Source organism: Delphinapterus leucas, chromosome 13, assembly GCF_059928025.1.
Source record: "Delphinapterus leucas isolate spDelLeu-1000000601 "Yukka" chromosome 13, BTC_Dleu_Yukka2, whole genome shotgun sequence".
Lineage (NCBI taxonomy): Eukaryota > Metazoa > Chordata > Mammalia > Artiodactyla > Monodontidae > Delphinapterus > Delphinapterus leucas.
Genome location: NC_143141.1, coordinates 14,334,398 through 14,353,885, shown reverse-complemented (window position 1 = coordinate 14,353,885; position 19,488 = coordinate 14,334,398). Strand labels below are relative to the sequence as shown.

Sequence of the window (19,488 nt, the reverse complement as noted above, 5' to 3'; positions counted from 1 at the left end):
CACTACCTTGGGAATAATGTTGGTCTTATGATAACATTGGTTTTTTTTGTTTTTTGTTTTTTGCGGTATGCGGGCCTCTCACTGTTGTGGCCTCTCCCGCTGGGGAGCACAGGCTCCAGACGCGCGGGCTCAGTGGCCATGGCTCACGGGCCCAGCCGCTCCACAGCATGTGGGATCTTCCCGGACCGGGGCACGAACCCGTGTCCCCTGCATTGGCAGGCGGACTCCCAACGACCGCGCCACCAGGGAAGCCCTAACACTTGTTTTTTTATATGTCATTTGTGAAGCTTAGTCATCCCCTTTACCCACTTCTGTTTTGTGACCTGACTTGTTTCTATGGCCTGTAGGACAATTAAACCAGTTTATTTGCTGAAAGACAGTTTAGGACCAAGGGTCATTGCCATTGCTGGGCCTTGGCATTGACTTTTCTCTACGCAAGTCTTACTTTTACTTCCATGTCCTCAAAGTGAGTGAAAACAAGATTCACACTCTGAACCCTATTTTATAATGTTTAGTAAATGGAACAGAGGAAGATGCTTTTACTTAATTGCAGACACAAATTATCTTTATATGTCAAATAGGCATCTTGATATTTTTCCTACATTAAAAGGCAGAATGACTGCTCTTAAGGACCAAGGAACATACAGCAGGGGCTGTGGATGTCTGCTCCACTGAGCAGCACAGCAGTTTTTACTTCTTAGCATTGTTTTCGGGACAGTTCTGTTTTATATCTTTCATGTGTTTAACCTTTTCAGTTTTGTTTCTTGAGGTTGGAAAAGGTCAGTAAGTTTTATTTATTTAAGAGCCCTTTGTGGCCCGCCCCACTGACGTGGTATTTTACCTTGTAGTAGGAATTGGAGAACACATTTAAATTTTTTGAAATTGCAGTAGCATGAAAACAAAACAAAACAAAACACATGGCCCGTTCTGGTTATTAATGTTGAGCTCTTATGAAACCCGTAGTTCAAGTCTAATGTTATTTGGCTTAAGAAATTTTTCCAGCATGGCCTCTCTAAAAGACTGTTCTTTCCAATGGGAGAAATGGATGAACTAATTTTGGCCACTGTGTACCCATTTCACATGCAGAAAAGTATGAAGGCCTGATATTGGAAGGGCTTCTGTGCTATGCAGTTTGGGTTTGGCAGGTTCCTCCTATTGACAGTCTGTATACATTTATCATAACTGAGTGTACACACAAAGCCAGAGCACTGTGGAATAGTGCCAAAAATAGAGCTGCCAAGAATTGAATGTTTCAAAGCTGGCTAGCTGAAGGCTTAACGCTATTCATTCAGATTTTGTCCTTCCTCCTCCCCACGCCCCCCTTCCTAAACAAGAATGCATTTGGAATTCTAGTTAGGGGAAATGAATCTGTGTGAAATGATGTTTGTTAAAAACAGCAATTTCAATGAATTGACACTATGGATCTAAGTGATTTCTGTGTATGTGTCCTTTGCCCCTTGCATTTGGAGCTGTGATTTCCCTAATCCATAGAGTTTGGGATACAGAGTATTTTTGAGATGAACTGACTAGCTAGTTTGTTTGCTTATTATATTTAAAATTTGAGCCACTCTTAGTATCTGTCTTGCTCTTAGCTTGGGGTGACTTCACTTCTGTCTGCCTTATATTTGTGATGGTTTGATGGTTTCCTACTATTTGACCAGTCTAATTCATTGGAGTTGCAATGGTTTGCTGCCATCAAATGGCTAATTGACACTACTTTAATCCCTGTGATTAAACTGATCGAAATATCCACTGGAATTTAAACAACTCTTCTTGTTACCTTAAAATGTAATGATTTTCCATTTTTCAGGATGTAAACAATCTTCGACTTTCACTTATCGATAATCAGAATGTCAGTAAAGAATTTCAAGCTTTGATTGTGAAACATTTGGATGAAAGCCATCTTTTACAAGGTAAGAAGCTATGTTTTAGCCCTTCCCACTCATTTGCTCATTAAAAATTCTAATTTGTTAGAAATTCTTTTGCTGCTTTTCCCATGCAACTAGATGAGTGGAGGACTTTATTCTGTAATGTATTCTAAAGCCTCTGAAATTTGGAGAGCTCAGGGGTCATGTGAAGACTATAAAAGTGAAGTAGGTATTAAACAAGCTCAGCTATATTTTGACGTGGAATTTGATATGTTTGGAATTTCAGTCTTATAAAATTAATAAAGCATTAATTTGGTAAGCTTGATCTTGCCATTTACTGTTATTGATTTTCTTGGTCAGTTTCACAATTGTAAGTATTTTATCAGACTTAGCAGTTTTGCTGAGGTTCCTGAATTTGGATCCTCTAAAACGCTGCATAGGAGAATGAGTTACGTCTCAATGTGTTATCTGATACTACATGGTCTGATACAAATACTAGAAGAAATATATTGCAAGTCTAAGATAAATCAATAGAAAAGTGAAGCTTTAAAATAGACAGTTTAAATTTTCTCCTAGCTTTGCTGAAATGTCTGTCTTCTTGCATTTATAGCAGTACCTTTTAATGTTTACTTTTTGTCTACTGCATTTTTAAAGACTTGGGAAAAGATTATCCTGGATAATGGTGCTGTTGGGAGATAATGCATATTGCTCTAAGGATTTTTTTTAATTTTTATTTTTTAAGGTGACAAAAACTTAGTTGGTTCAGAAGTTAAAATTTATAGCTTGGACCCATCTACTCAGTGGTTTTCTGCAACCATTGTAAATGGAAACCCAACATCAAAAACTCTTCAAGTCAACTGTGAGGAGGTAAGGATGATGATAATTGTGTGTAAGATAACTTGACAGGGAAAGATAATTATAAAAAGGAATTATAGTATCTTATAGGAGCTAAACGCCTTTATTATTTTATATTAAAATATCAGAGTATAAAAAAACTATTATTTTAAAAAGCAATTATATGTAAGAAGCCCCTATTATTTGTTTTTTTAAAAAAATTTTAATTAATTAATTTATGGCTGCATTGGGTCTTCACTGCTGTGCACGGGCTTTCTCTAGTTGCGGCGAGCAGGGTCTACTCTTCGTTGTGGTGCGTGGGCTTCTCACTGCGGTGGCTTCTCTTGTTGTGGAGCATGGGCTCTAGGCACGCGGGCTTCAGTAGCTGTGGCATGCGGGCTCAGTAGTTGTGGCTCGTGGGCTCTAGAGCGCAGGCTCAGTAGTTGTGGCGCACGGGCTTAGTTGCTCCGTGTCATGTGGGACCTTCCCGGACCAGGGCTCGAACCAGTGTCCCCTGCATTGGCAGGCGGATTCTTAACCACTGCGCCACCAGGGAAGTCCTAGAAGCCCCTACTGTTATGTTGATAGAGCTAATTTCTGGTGTGTTCCTGAGCATTTTAAAATTTCCTAGTATCTTTGTTTTATTTATTTGTTTTTAAGATTCCAGCACTGAAAATTGTCGATCCGTCACTGATTCATGTTGAAGTTGTACATGATAACTTTGTGACATGTGGTAAGATACATTGTTTGATTAAAATCTTTGTTCTCCTTTCCCCTTTATCCTTCTCACATTAAGAGAGACAGGGACACCAACTTACCTGTTTTTAAATATTTTAGGTAATTCTACAAGAATTGGGGCTATAAAACGCAAATCTTCTGAGAATAATGGAAGCCTGGTTTCCAAACAAGCAAAATCTTGCTCTGAGGTAACCTTGATTTATTTTTGTCACTTGTGTAAACCTTTCTCTAACTCTCACAGTGCATGGCCAGTTTGTTTAGTGGTAGTAAAGCTGTCCGCTCTGCTCTTCTGTGCTGTTGTGTCTGCTCTTCGCTAGTCCCAGATCTTGGCCGTAATTTCTCTACTCAAGCAGATGGAGATAATATAAGTTTCTGGTTCACTATTTTTGTCAAGAAAAAGCTTTTAGTTTTGATGTTTCCTGAAAATTGTCAATAGATTTGACAGTTTCACCATATGGAGGTATTTTTGAAGATCAGTTGAGTTGTGTGTGTCAAATCAGAAGAATGCCTTGCATGAGAGGAGGGGAGGAAGCTTAGAATTCTGAGTAGATTTGGTGTTGAAATAGGACTCCCACCTCAATAATTGAGAGGTTTGATTGGTCATTTATGATTGGGTGAACAAACATACTCACTTTTTGAAGGAAGTGGTTGGTTTGCCATTGCTAATTTCTGCCTGGAAAACTACAGGCTTCTGTGAATGGCACTGTTGAGTTCAAGTACTGGATTTAATTCTATCCTGAAATAGGATTTGGATCAAGAAACTTAAGGCTCTCAGCTTTTCCCTCTCCTCCCTGTTGTAGAGAAGCTGGCCTTCTTTAGCTCTTCAAGTCCTCATGCTTTCTCCAGCCTTAGGACTCACTGTTCTCCTTTCTCTTCTAATCCTAGCTTCACTCTAATTAACTCCCATTTATCTTCCTGATGTGATGTTGCTTCCTCCAGGAAGCCATACCTAACATCTCTACAATCATTGTAACCTATATCCCAGACTAGGTCAAATTCCCTAATTTATTATGCTTTGTAATTACTCGTACATGTCTTCAGGACATCACAGTGTACACAATGGGGCAATTTTATTCAGAATTCCCCAAAGATTAGGCTAGACAGACTAGCCTAATGAGGGGATGGGGGACTGGGGTAGACTTCTCAAGGGAGGGTATAAATGACAGGGTCAAATTTTGAAATCTGGGGGGAAAAAAAGAAACTTAAGGCTTTTTCTTTTTTAATTGAGTTGAATCCTTAGGTCCTATGACAGTACAGATTACCTTTCTCACAACTTAGGTATCCGAATGCACTTGTGTTACAAGGAAAGTTTACTGTGTTATAATTGTCAAAAACGCCTTTATGATGCACTGCTCCAGGCTGGAGTTTAGAATTTTATTTTATTTTATTTATTTATTTTTAAAAATATTTCTTTGGCTGCACTAGGCCTTAGTTACAGAATGCGGGATCTTTAGTTGTGGCTTGCGAGATCTAGTTCCCCGACCAGGGATCAAACCCGGGACCCCTGCATTGGGAGCGCGGAGTCTTAACCACTGGGCCACCAGGGAAGTCCCTGGAGTTTAGAATTTTAAAATTGATCAAGTGGATATTGTTAAGATTGTTGGCAGCATTGTAGAGGGAACTTTGGAGCATGGGTGGGGGCAGGGCAAGGAGAGATGGCATGAGAATGGGTCAGGGTCAGTGAATGCATCTAAGGCTCTGGATCAGGGCAGGCTGGACTACAACATCAACTAGAACCAAAGCAAGCACATGCTACATAAATACTAAAGAATCTGGGTGGCTAAGATGATTGGCTTTCCTGAGTCTTAAGCCTATGTACAGGGCACAGGAACTTTGATACTTGATGAGAAACTTTGTAAACCAGGATGTCTGATACCTCTGTCTTCCTTCCAAATGTGCAGGCTTGACCTCAGGTGGTTCAGGAAAGAATGAAGAGGTAATTACGGAAATTAGCATTACTACCTTTTCATTTTGCCTTAAAGTTTATGAAGGGGAAGTAATGTAGTAAGGACTGTAAATTGAGGATGTCAGGCAAGTGATTATTGCCTCTTAGAGGCAGACTCACAGGGGATACTGTCAAGTAATCCATGGTATTAGAAGCTGAAAGAGAAACAACAGAATGGTAACCTGTCAGGTTTTGTTCTGGATAAATTGTTAACAGTGCGTAGAGGTGATAAAGGGCAGTTTGGAGAAGTTGATTGCATGTTGCCTGTCATGGAGAAGGCATCACTGTAGACATTCAGTAAGATGAAAAGGAGAGCCACATGATGTTATATTGAGGTGGGGACCAGACCCGAGGAAATGGCATCCTGATGGATCATGGAGAAATCAGCCTGGGGTACAAGCAGGACTGGGGTCAGTGGGGACCTCCTGTTGGGGAAGGTGCCAGTTCTTCAAAGTGTCAAGTTTATCCGTGATGTGATAGGCAATTGAGCAAATAAATTTATAGCCTTGAAGGAGGTGCTTGTAAAATATGGTAACATATACGTATGTAAGTGATCCTGTCTTCCTGACTCACGCTCTTGAAGGGCAGGGAGCTTGTGTCTTTGCTCTCTGTCAGCATACTGTCCAGCTCAGTAGGTTTGTGTGCTACTGATTACTGGACACAGTAGAAGCTGTTTTTCCAAAAAGCCTGAACTTTGGTTGGGAGATAAGTTCCTCAACCTATTTGAGCCTTAACTTCAGCATCTAAAATGTGGAAATAAATTTGATGTTTAAAAAAATGTCTGTTTCAGCTCTTAAGAACTATCCTAGTCACCTTCACATTCTAAAGGAATTTGGAGATGGTAAATTTTTACCTGAGTATTGACGTTTTAGAAATTATTATTATTTTTTTAATTATAAAAGTTATTCTCCTTTTATATTGCACTTGTTTTCAAAATAAAGATTCTTACATTTTAAAAAAAGTTATTCTCATTTAAAGATATTTAGGAAACCCAGAAAAGCATGGTAAAGAAAAGAAACATCACTCATAATCATACTTTTCAGAGGCTCTCACTATTCACATTTTGGAATACCTGTCTTCCTCCTGTTTTTTTTTCTTTTTCTTTTTCCTGTATATCCGTGGAGGCTTTTTTTTTTTTTTTTTGTAAACTAAAAGCCATACTCTTGTGTAGCTTCCTTTACAGTATATTGTGAATATTTTTCCATATCCTGGGTGATCCTTGCAATCAGGCAAGTTTTTGGAAACACTGGCCTAGCCTAGATTTCAGGGGAGATGGAGAGGTAAAGGAAGAAGTGGGGAAAGAAGGAGAGTTCATTTACATGTGTGAGTGAAAGGTGAGTACAGTAACACACTTGGTGCACGTCTCACTGTGTCTGCACTTTCCAGATGTGTTGGACTGGCAAAGAGTTTGGTGCTCTTTGGATGACAGGAGTTTAGGTTGAGGTTGATAACACTCTTGATTGCTGGGATGAATACTTTTGGATAAGGTAAACCTGTTTGCCAGTAACATCTGGCTCCTTGAAGGTCTTCTCTGCCTAGCAGACTATTCCTCAGAGTTAGGACGTTGCCTGGTTAATTGAGAGAGTCTGCTAAGGAGTGTGAGCCAGCAGTGTCCTTTCTGGAATATCATTATACGCTCAATTATATTATCTCCGTCTGCTGGCAGGGAGGAACTATTGCCATGACTGGTATAGAAGACCTTCAGGGAAAACTCTTCAGGTAAGAAGAAACTTTGACCCTTGTCAAGTCAGAGGCCAATGCAGTGGTGTGCACGTGGAGATGGGTTTTGGAATCGGAGCCCTATCCCTGTTGAGCTAAACCTCAGTAAAGTTGTAGAGTGATATACTTCATCTTCTTAAAGGAAAAGCATCCAGGTTATGGTAATTCTAACACATGGTGACTGCACCGAGAAACTTTTCAGGGTATTTTCCTGCTTTGAGACAGCTAATCTGTGTGCCAGGCACTAGTGGTACAGCACAGCCCTGTACAGTATGCTTCATTACTCTCCTTTTTTCTCATTACTGTAATTCATTACTCCTCATTATGATGGAGGAAACTGAAGCTTAGAGAGGTTAAAGAATGTGCTAGGAAGTGTCAGAGACTGGATTCCAACCAGGGTCTAACACCGAAACCCAGTGCTCTTAGCCACCGTGCTGTCGTTGCCACTCCTCTACAAAACCTTTCCTCGGTATGGTGAGGCACCATTGTAAAAACAGCAGAGTCCTCCTCCCTTCCCTCTATTCCTCCATCCTGCTTTCCAGCAAATATTTATTGAACACTTAATATGTGCTAGACATTGGTGAGCATTACTGCCTGGTTCTTGAGGTATCTCACAAGACTTAGTTGTAGCTCTTTGAAATATTAAGTGCTAAGAGCATTTATTCATTCATGCATTCCACCAGTCTTTTTTATTGAGCATCTGCTATGTGCCTGGCTTTAAAAGGTATAACAGTGGATACAAGAGCAGGGTCTGTGTCCATAGGGGTTTACTTTTCATTGTGAGGAGACTGACAATAAAAAGAAGTAACTTAAGGTATTTTCACAGTGTGGTAGTACAGTGAAAGATAGAAACATGGCAATCTAATAAAGCGTACGGCAGTGGCTTGTGGGACACTGCTTTGGAAAGAGCGATCAGAGATACTGAGGCGACAGTTGAGCAGATTTGAGGGTGAAGGATGGAACCAGCCAACCACATGAAAACTGCCCAGACAGGGGGGATAGGAGTACAAAGGGGCAGGCAAGAAAGAGCTTAGAACATTGAAGACCAGAAAGGAAGCTGGTATGGTTGGAGCACTGTAAACAAATGGAGTGAGATGAGGGGCAGGGTTGGCAGAGACCAGACCATGTAGAATTCTTGGAGGCAGTGGAGTGCCACCATCTGATTGATTTATGTTTTATAAAGATTGCTCTGTGGTAGAATAAATTTCAGATAGGAGGCAAAAGTTTGAGGCAGAAATGGAAGGGAATCAGGCCAGTTAGTATACACATAGTAGTCTAGGGGAAAGATGGTGGTAATGGTGGCCTGGAAAGAAATTTATAGATTCCAGAAACATTTTGGAAATAGAGGCAAGATTTCCTGGGTCATTGATCAGGTATGGGAAATGACTTGGAGGGTTTTTTGGCTCGAGCAGTTCAATGGATAAAACGAATAAAAACATCTGATTTCCTCATTTTAAGGATTAGGAAGCTGGGGCCCAGAGATGTAAAGTTGGCTAAGCCCAAGGGTGTCCTTGTAATAGCCAAAGCCTCCCCCAAACAATCCTTCTGGGGAACACTAGGCTGCTAATATTTAACCAAAACTGAGCTAACCTAGTGTAATATACGATCAGATGATTTAGCATTGATACCTTGAAATAGTTGGAAGCTATGCCGAAACTGTAATGGTGATTAAGAAAATTCTTATTTTTCAGATATTCGTATTTAGCATATACTAGACAGTATTTTCAAGGCTGTCAGAGTAAATGTCTGCGAAAAAGATTCATGAGTAGACTACATAGTCTGTATACAGAATTGTGAGGTTTTAAAAATTTACTCAGGGAGGTTCTGCATCAAATTTTAGAAGTTAGTAACTAGAAGATGAAACTTTGAAGATTTTGCAAGTTTAGATTTGGTAAGGTGAATGTAAAGGTCATTGTGGTGTGAAAGAGACGCAATTGAAAAGGACAGTGTGACTTTAAATTTAAGCACATAATGAAGAGGCTGGTGAAGATGGTCAGTGGGTTTCACCTGGTTAAGCCATAGACTGTTTAGCTGTCTGGAGTTGAGTTTAATCTCTTCCTTCTCTTTCCATGGTGGGAAAGTATAAACTGGATAGTATAAACTGGGAAGAATTTGGTCCGTTATTAATATTTTTGTAAAGTTAAAAGTACACGAAAGTGGAAGGGGACAAGTGTCCTAACTTTGTCCCACAGGACTGTCATGACTTGATATTTTTTGCAGCTTGGGATGACCCTTGTGACTTGATGAGCCACAAACCAGCAAGAACCATGTCCTCAACCTTTATTGCATTGTAAAGGCTTAAGTTGGTACCCAGTAGGCACCACTGCCTGCAAGAGTCCTATGTGGTCTGGTCTCCTGCCAGTCTACGCAGTAAGTGCGTGGTGGGCACTTAGTAATGTCGAACTGAATGCATGTGAAGCTGCCACCGTTTGAAGACTGTTGATTAAAAGCTCCCTTCTGCGCTTGCATTAGTAAAGTAATTGCCACGTGGCTGCATTTTCCTGGCATAATGATTCAGAGGTCTGAAAGATCAGCTTGTGATCTTTTAAAGGAAGACGCAAGTTTCGTGAAAAGCTGGAATGACTTATTTAATAGCTCTCAGGTATAAGTCCTTAATTTGTGATTTATTACTTGTTCTACCGTCCTGTTCTTTTTATTTGGTGATTTTGGTGTGCTTGTTTACTACTAAACCGAGCGAATAAACTTGAATCTTGCTAGCATTTCGTAATGCCTCAACTAGGGGCTTTCCTTTTAATATCTGTTTGGTTTGGTATCTTTTAGGCCTCTCCCAGTGTGTGTCCTGTACAGTCTGTTCCCACAACAGTTTTTAAGGAGATACTGCTCGGCTGCACTGCAGCAACTCCGCCAAGTAAGGACCCGAGACATCAGAGTACTCCCCAGGCTGCCAACTCTCCACCTAACCTTGGAGCAAAAATTCCTCAAGGGTGAGTAGTTACGATTTAAAAATGTTTAATCATAATACAGAGAACGGTTATTTTAGCCATGGTTCTTCCTGTCTGAGCTGACATTGCTCAGGCGGCAAGACTGACCCTACATTGAGTGTTTATAGAGAGACTCTTGGTGCAGCTAAAATTTGATGTAATTACCTGCCATTCAGTGTATCTCAGGTTGTCCAGGGAGGTTAGAGTTTCCAAGTTGGCCAGGTGCCTTCAGAGGTGGTAAGTGTAGTAGGCATACAGGACAACATTTAAAGGGTTACAGAAAAGAAAGGGATGTGAGGAAAGAGGCGCTTTCTTGACGTGATATAGGGAGAATGGTCAATTGAAATACTACAGACAGCTGTAGAATAATGTCCACTTTCAAGGAAAAGGGAGCAGATTGGTTGTATATGGAAGACTGAGGTCAGTGGGAGTGTGGAGAAGAGGGAGACAGGGTTCCAGTGAGTGGTTCTCATCAGCCCAGACCTCAAGTATAGGTGAGAAATGTGGCAGTAGAGAAAATACTAAGTCATGAGGCATAGTTACTAAGTTATAGGTGAAGATAATAAGAAATGTAAAATTTAATCAGAGATTTAAAGTGGCTACAAGGTTAATGGAGAGAAAAGTTTGAAGGGAAGGATCTCTTAGGAGGAGGGGTGGCCTGTGCAGGCAGTGGATAAAAACCTAAGATAGGGGTCAGAGACTGGTATAGAAAGGTAGGCTTGGAAGACCACTGCAGTAAGGTGGGAGGGTGGGTGAGCACATCGGCTCACTGGGAGGACAGCGGGCTGCTTGGGAGAGAGCTTGGAGGAGGGACACATAGCAGTCAAGAGAGAGGGCGGAGTGGTCTTCAGAGCAGAAAGAGGGAGCCGTAAGAAGTTCGGTGGTACCCAAGCAAAGATGTCTAGTATGGGTACTTAAGTGAGAACAGCTTCTCCAGGATGAGATCCTTTGTTAGAGGCAGGAAAACAAGTGTAACAGGAAAAAAGGACTTTGCATTTTGCTGGGGAAAGAGCTTTAGGATGAATTTCAGAGAAACAAAGTTTCTTTAAGGATAACCCCTATTGGGGGTGGAGGGAGTACCAGATGGTTCTGTGAACAAGTACGTAATCAGCTGGCTCTTCTCTTTGCTTTGGGTCTTGATCACTGACCAAACAAGAGTGAAATAGTCCAGTGCTAAGGCTGGTGACACGTTCATAGTCAGATAGGGTTTTGCGCTGCTGGTGATTTGGGTTCCGTGTGATACTCAGTTTGCTCTGAGGGAAAGCTAAGGTTCATTTTGCTATGAGAAGTAGAACTAACTTGAAGTAGTTACAGATTTATGAGAACATGCAAATAGGATTTAGGGTTATCTTTTTCTTCGCGTTTAATATATTTTTGCAGAGCCATTGACTGATTACTTTTAACTCCAGCCCACAGAAACCTATCATAAATTCTCTAATATAAGCGGTTTTCTTTTCTCTTTCATACTGGTTACTTTAGGGAACCAAGCAATTATTTTTGGAAGGTAGGGAAGAGATAAAAGAATCCTAGGTGCTAGTTTTCATATTACTCTTTTTCAGAAGTCATAAACAGATTTTACCAGAACTTTCTTCCTGTCTAAATACAAAGCCTGAAATACTGAGAACACCAGATGTTGTCTGCAAAGTAGGGTTGCTCTCTTCAAAGTCCTCTCAGATTGGAGCTGGAGACTTGAAAACCCTGAGTGAACCAAAGGGAAGCTATACCCAGCTGAAGACAAACACTGACCAGGAAAGCAGCTTGGAATCTTTTCCTCCATCATCGACTGACCTTCCTAGGGAGTGCTTACCTACAAAGGCTTCTTCTACGGCAGAACTGGAAATTGCCAGTACTCCTGAACTGCAGAAGCATCTCGAACGTGGACCTTCCACATCTGATGTCCTTTCAAATAAGCCAGAAGAGAAAGCAGATGTCAATAGTAATAGTCCTAATTGTTGTGTAGAAAAAAAGGTAGAACCTTCAACTTTAGGTTGCCAGTCACAGAATTTAAAGGAGTCTTCAGCAAAAGTAGATACTGAAAGCTGTTGTACAAGAAGCAACAATAAAATCCAGAATGGTGAGTGTTTCTGCATATCTTTATTGGTAGAAGGTAAGAAATGGTTGTCAGTACGTACATATCTTCTTCTTACCTTATGAGAAAATGACTGTAGAAAAAGTTCATACAATCAAAAAAGTTCAAAGAAGAAAGTAAAATCCCTAAATCTTCTCAGAAATGATTACTTTTAACATTTTGGTGGACTTAGTTCCATGTATATAGAAACACAGATAAACTATTACACAAATGGGTTCATACCAACAGTTTTACCCAGTGCATTAGTGTAGGTGCCTCTCAACATTTTAAAGTCTGCAAGGATTCCATTATATGCATTTACCGTATGACTTAGGTGGTTCCCAGTTTTTGGTTTAAGAAAATAATTTTGAAATAAAATCTAAAGTGATCTGATGATTGCTTTATCTTCAGCCTATTACTTATCTTTCTGTGACATCCAGGTTGGAGTGAAGGAAGTGATTGAAATTTTATGCTCACACAGGTAGTCCAGATTTGAAATTTTTTTAAAAAGGGAATTGCGGGCTTCCCTGGTGGCACAGTGGTTGAGAGTCCACCTGCCGATGCAGGGGACGTGGGTTCGTGCCCCGGTCCGGGAAGATCCCACATGCCGCGGAGCGGCTGGGCCCGTGAGCCATGGCCGCTGAGCCTGCGCGTCCGGAGCCTGTTGCTCCGAGGCGGGAGAGGCCACGACAGTGAGAGGCCCGCGTACCGCAAAAAAAAAAAAAAAAAAAAAAGGGACTTGCATCACCACCTCTAGAAAAGGGATTTTTAAAGAATTTAAGGACAGTGCTGAAACACCAGGCAGAGTCTCTCTGCTTAAGCGGAGGTCCGGCTGCACCCACAATTTAGAACTAAGTACTATTCTTATAGAGAAAATGGCACATGTATTTCACACGACTTATGTTAAGTTTGAGGATGAATATCAGTGATGGTAGTTATCAGATGCTCTCTTACTAGAATTAATAGAACTAAATGGCTTCAGTGTGTCAGAAGGTTCAGGCCTATTACAGTTTAAAAATAGACTTGATAATTGTCAGCTGTGTGGGAGAATTAACTTAAAAAAAAACTTAATGAAAACGCTATTCATTTGGGTAAGTAACAAATGAATAATCCACACTCTAGCTTTTCCTACAGGCCTCTGAAACTAGAGGTGGATTTGACTGGGGGTCTCTTTGAAGTAGAGTTGGAGGAATTGGAAAACAACTTTCCTTGCTGAGTAATACTTCTAACCCAGCTTGTTCATTCTTGAGGCTTAAGTTGATATAGCTGGTAATTTGCACAAAATTAATTGCATAAGGTTCTACTGTTCCTCAGGAGTTATGTAACTCCCCAAAGAAAGCGAATATTCATAACCATGTCCCTGTTCTATTTCTTTATTCTTTTTGAGTCATCAGCCCTCACATTCAGCTAGTTTTTAAGGCAAATTATTTTAATATGTGAAGAAACAAAGTTCTGGACCGGTAAGCACATTATAGGTATAGAAGTGAGTTTCAGAGCCCAGCTTTGTCTTTTTTAATATGTTGTGCAGCTATGCTCCAACTAAAATGATTTTAAGAGAAATGAAAAGCCACTCCACATCCTGGTGCATGCTGTCTACTGGGACTTTTGGCTGAGGAGTAAGACAGTGTGATCAGAAGCCTGCCAGGATCTCTGTGCTGTCTCCACCAGTATTGCTTGTGGGTGTGGAGAGACTCGACTGGAAACTGTTCCTCTGCTGTGTGTGTCCTTGCTTGCTTAGGGGTTAGAAAACAAAAACAAGCTGGAGTTGAACAGCTGCCCTCTTTCTGTTTAGTAGACGTGTGGCTCCTCAGAAATTAGTGTTGCTTTTTTCCCTTGACTCTGCTCTGAATTGAGTCCTTGATTGGGGATCAACTGTTCCTCTCCTCACTGAAGAGCTAGATTTAGATAGTTCAACTTGCTTATTTCTAGGTATTTCCTCTTTTAAGCCCAGGCAGAACAGATAAGATAATCTCTGGACTCGGTCTGGGAAAACCTGGTCCACTCAAAGGATGATGTGTTTCCAATATCTGAGTAATTAAAATTCCATCCTGAACTACTGATTTCTTTATTTTCCCTCTTTTCTTGCTTTACCTTCTCTTTCACTAACTGAATGCGAATGTTTAAGGGGTCAAGGCCTGATGGCATCCATTTAGCATTTTACACTGTGCTCTAGTCATGCTTTAAAAGAGAGGTAAGATTAGAACACCTCTAAGGTAATTATTAAAGGTGCTTATATTATTTAAAGCCTTCTTTGGTTTGAGATCTTCCTTCTAGTTTCTTTCAAGACTCCTTACCACCGTCTTCTACCCATCTCTTGACTGGGTCTCCAGAAGTTGTGTTTTTGTTTTTTGTTTGCCTAAGAATCAACTTTCCTCTTCTCAGCTCCCTTGGACCCCGAGAAAAGGTCTTTTCTGTCGGGTTTTTTTTTTTTTTTTTTAAACATCTTTATTGGGGTATAATTGCTTTACAATGGTGTGTTAGCTTCTGCTTTATAACAAAGTGAATCAGTTGTACATACACATATGTTCCCATATCTCTTCCCTCTTGCGTCTCCCTCCCTCCCACCCTCCCTATCCCACCCCTCTAGGCGGTCACAAAGCACCGAGCCAATATCCCTGTGCCATGTGGCTGCTTCCCACTAGCTATCTACCTTACGTTTGTTAGTGTATATATGTCCATGCCTCTCTCTCGCCCTGTCACAGCTCACCCTTCCCCCTCCCCATATCCTCAAGTCCGTTCTCCAGTAGGTCTGTGTCTTTATTCCTGTCTTACCCCTAGGTTCTAAATGACATTTTTTTTCCCTTAAATTCCATATACATGTGTTAGCATATGGTATTTGTCTTTCTTTTTCTGACTTACTTCACTCGGTATGACAGACTCTAGGTCTATCCACCTCATTACAAATAGCTCAATTTCGTTTCTTTTTATGGCTGAGTAATATTCCATTGTATATATGTGCCACATCTTCTTTATCCATTAATCCGATGATGGGCAATTAGGTTGTTTCCATCTCCGGGCTATTGTAAATAGAGCTGCAAAGAACATTTTGGTACATGACTCTTTTTGAATTTTGGTTTTCTCAGGGTATATGCCCAGTAGTGGGATTGCTGGGTCATATGGTAGTTCTATTTGTAGTTTTCTAAGGACCCTCCATACTGTTCTCCATAGTGGCTGAACCAATTCACATTCCCACCAGCAGTGCAAGAGTGTTCCCTTTTCTCCACACCCTCTCCAGCATTTATTGTTTCTAGATTTTTTGAAGATGGCCATTCTGACTGGTGTGAGATGATATCTCATTGTAGTTTTGATTTGCATTTCTCTAATGATTAATGATGTTGAGCATTCTTTCATGTGTTTATTGGCAGTCTGTATATCTTCTTTGGAGAAATGTCTATTTAGGTCTTCTGCCCATTTTTGGATTGGGTTTGTTTTTTTGTTATTGAGCTGCATGAGCTGCTTGAAATTTTGGAGATTAATCCTTTGTCAGTTGCTTCATTTGCAAATATTTTCTCCCATTCTGAGGGTTGTCTTTTGGTCTTGTTTATGGTTTCCTTTGCTGTGCAAAAAGCTTTGAAGTTTCATTAGGTCCCATTTGTTTGTTTTTATTTCCATTTCTCTAGGAGGTGGGTCAAAAAGGATCTTGCTGTAATTTATGTCATAGAGTGTTCTGCCTATGTTTTCCTCTAAGAGTTTGATAGTTTCTGGCCTTACATTTAGGTCTTTAATCCATTTTGAGCTTATTTTTGTGTATGGTGTTAGGGAGTGATCTAATCTCATACTTTTACATGTACCTGTCCAGTTTTCCCAGCACCACTTATTGAAGAGGCTGTCCCTTCTCCACTGTACATTCCTGCCTCCTTTATCAAAGATAAGGTGACCATATGTGTGTGGGTTTATCTCTGGGCTTTCTATCCTGTTCCATTGATCTATCTTTCTGTTTTTGTGCCAGTACCATACTGTCTTGATTACTGTAGCTTTGTAGTATAGTCTGAAGTCAAGGAGCCTGATTCCTCCATCTCCGTTTTTCGTTCTCAAGATTCATTTGGCTATTCGGGGTCTTTTTTGTTTCCATACAAATTGTGAAATTTTTTGTTCTAGTTCTGTGAAAAATGCCAGTGGTAGTTTTATAGGGATTGCATTGAATCTATAGATTGCTTTGGGTAGTAGAGTCATTTTCACAATGTTGATTCTTCCAATCCAAGAACATGGTATATCTCTCCATCTATTTGTATCATCTTTAATTTCTTTCATCAGTGTCTTATAATTTTCTGCATACAGGTCTTTTGTCTCCTTAGGTAGGTTTATTCCTAAATATTTTATTCTTTTTGTTGCAATGGTAAATGGGAGTGTTTTCTTGATTTCACTTTCAGATTTTTCATCCTTAGTGTATAGGAATGCCAGAGATTTCTGTGCATTAATTTTGTATCCTGCTACTTTACCAAATTCATTGATTAGCTCTAGTAGTTTTCTGGTGGCATCTTTAGGATTCTCTATGTATAGTATCATGTCATCTGCAAACAGTGACAGCTTTACTTCTTTTCCGATTTGGATTCCTTTTATTTCCTTTTCTTCTCTGATTGCTGTGGCTAAAACTTCCAAAACTATGTTGAATAAGAGTGGTGAGAGTGGGCAACCTTGTCTTGTTCCTGATCTTAGTGGAAATGCTTTCAGTTTTTCACCATTGAGGATGATGTTGGCTGTGGGCTTGTCATATATGGCCTTTATTATGTTGAGGAAAGTTCCCTCTATGCCTAGTTTCTGCAGGGTTTTTATCATAAATGGGTGTTGAATTTTGTCAAAAGCTTTCTCTGCATCTATTGAGATGATCATATGGTTTTTATCCTTCAATTTGTTAATATGGTTTATCACATTGATAGATTTGTGTATATTGAAGAATCCTTGCATTCCTGGAATAAACCCCACTTGATCATGGTGTATGATCCTTTTAATGTGCCGTTGGATTCTGTTTGCTAGTATTTTGTTGAGGATTTTTGCATCTGTGTTCATCAGTGATATTAGCCTGTAGTTTTCTTTCTTTGTGACATCCTTGTCTGGTTTTGGTATCAAGGTGATGGTGGCCTCGTAGAATGAATTTGGGAGTGTTCCTCCCTCTGCTATATTTTGGAAGAGTTTGAGAAGGATAGGTGTTAGCTCTTCTCTAAATGTTTGATAGAATTCGCCTGTGAAGCCATCTGGTCCTGGGCTTTTGTTTGTTGGAAGATTCTTAATCACAGTTTGAATTTCAGTGCTTGTGATTGGTCTGTTCATATTTTCTATTTCTTCCTGATTCAGTCTTGGCACGTTATGCATTTCTAAGAATTTGTCCATTTCTTCCAGGTTGTCCATTTTATTGGCATAGAGTTGCTTGTAGTAATCTCTCATGATCTTTTTTATTTCTGCAGTGTCAGTTGTTACTTCTCCTTTTTCATTTCTAATTCTATTGATTTGAGTCGTCTCCCTTTTTTTCTTGATGAGTCTGGCTAATGGTTTATCTATTTTGTTTATCTTCTCAAAGAACCAGATTTTAGTTTTATTGATCTTTGCTATTGTTTCCTTCATTTCTTTTTCATTTATTTCTGATCTGATTTTTATGATTTCTTTCCTTCTGCTAACTTTGGGGGTTTTTTGTTCTTCTTTCTCTAATTGCTTTAGGTGCGAGGTTAGGTTGTTTATTCGAGATGTTTCCTGCTTCTTAAGGTGGGCTTGTATTGCTATAAACTTCCCTCTTAGAACTGCTTTTGCTGCATCCCATAGGTTTTGGGTCGTTGTGTCTCCATTGTCATTTGTTTCTAGGTATTTTTTTATTTCCTCTTTGATTTCTTCAGTGATCACTTCGTTATTAAGTAGTGTATTGTTTAGCCTCCATGTGTTTGTATTTTTTACAGATCTTTTCCTGTAATTGATATCTAGTCTCATGGTGTTGTGGTCGGAAAAGATACTTGATACGATTTCAGTTTTCTTAAATTTACCAAGGCTTGATTTGTGACCCAAGATATGATCTGTCCTGGAGAATGTTCCATGAGCACTTGAGAAAAATGTGTATTCTGTTGTTTTTGGATGGAGTGTCCTATAAATATCAATTAAGTCCATCTTGTTTAATGTATCATTTGAAGCTTGTGTTTCCTTATTTATTTTCATTTTGGATGATCTGTCCATAGGTGAAACTGGGGTGTTAAAGTCCCCTACTATGAATGTGTTACTGTCGATTTCCCCTTTTATGGCTGTTAGTATTTGCCTTATGAATTGAGGTGCTCCTATGTTGGGTGCATAAATACTTACAATTGTTATATCTTCCTCTTGGATCGATCCCTTGATCATTATGTAGTGTCCTTCTTTGTATCTTCTAATAGTCTATTTCAAAGTCTATTTTGTCTGATATGAGAATTGCTACTCCAGCTTTCTTTTGGTTTCCATTTGCATGGAATATCTTTTTCTATCCCCTTACTTTCAGTCTGTATTTGTCTCTAGGTCTGAAGTGGGTCTCTTGTAGACAGCATATATATGGGTCTTGTTTTTGTATCCATTCAGCCAATCTGTGTCTTTTGGTGGGAGCATTTAGTCTACTTACATTTAAGGTAATTATTGATATGTTCCTATTCCCATTTTCTAAATTGTTTTGGGTTCATTATTATAGGTCTTTTCCTTTTCTTGTGTTTCTTGCCTAGAGAAGTTCCTTTAGCATTTGTTGTAAAGCTGGTTTGGTGGTGCTGAACTGTCTCAGCTTTTGCTTGTCTGTAAAGGTTTTAATTTCTCCATCAAATCTGAATGAGATCCTTGCTGGGTAGAGTAGTCTTGGTTGCAGGTTTTTCTCCGTCATCACTTTCAGTATGTCCTGCCACTCCCTTCTGGCTTTCAGAGTTTCTGCTGAGAGATCAGCTGTTAACCTTATGGGGATTCCCTTGTGTGTTATTTGTTTTTCGCTTGCTGCTTTTAATATGCTTTCTTTGTATATAATTTTTGACAGTTTGATTAATATGTGTCTTGGCATATTTCTCCTTGGATTTATCCTGTATGGGACTCTCTGTGTTTCCTGGACTTGATTAACTATTTCCTTTCCCATATTAGGGAAGTTTTCAACTATAATCTCTTCAAATATTTTCTCAGTCCCTTTCTTTTTCTCTTCTTCTTATGGAACCCCTATAATTCAAATGTTGGTGCGTTTAATGTTATCCCAGAGGTCTCTGAGACTGTCCTCAGTTCTTTTCATTCTTTTTTCTCTATTCTGCTCTGCAGTAGTTATTTCCACTATTTTATCTTCCAGGTCACTTATCCGTTCTTCTGCCTCAGTTATTCTGCTATTGATCTCATCTAGAGTCTTTTTCATTTCATTTATTGTGTTGTTCTTCATTGTTTGTTTCATCTTTAGTTCTTCTA

General features: G+C 39.7%; 1 protein-coding gene across 11 annotated transcripts in view; it reads left to right on the top strand.

Moving 5' to 3' along the window:
- KDM3A (lysine demethylase 3A) overlaps positions 1-19,488 on the top strand; it is a 66,990-nt gene that overhangs the window by 11,013 nt on the left and 36,489 nt on the right. For 10 of the 11 annotated variants that reach the window (XR_016395358.1, XR_016395359.1, XM_022556028.3 and 7 more), the window contains 6 exons: positions 1,811-1,913; positions 2,611-2,735; positions 3,363-3,435; positions 3,540-3,628; positions 9,886-10,049; positions 11,606-12,120. Coding sequence is in view for 9 of the 11 variants with exons in the window: in XM_022556028.3 (XP_022411736.2) it covers positions 1,811-1,913; positions 2,611-2,735; positions 3,363-3,435; positions 3,540-3,628; positions 9,886-10,049; positions 11,606-12,120 (1,069 nt within the window). In the remaining 2 variants the exon portion in view is untranslated. Of the gene's footprint in view, positions 1-1,810; positions 1,914-2,610; positions 2,736-3,362; positions 3,436-3,539; positions 3,629-7,181; positions 9,707-9,885; positions 10,050-11,605; positions 12,121-19,488 lie in introns of those variants that run through there. The other variant, XM_089922846.1, reaches the window with a different exon arrangement.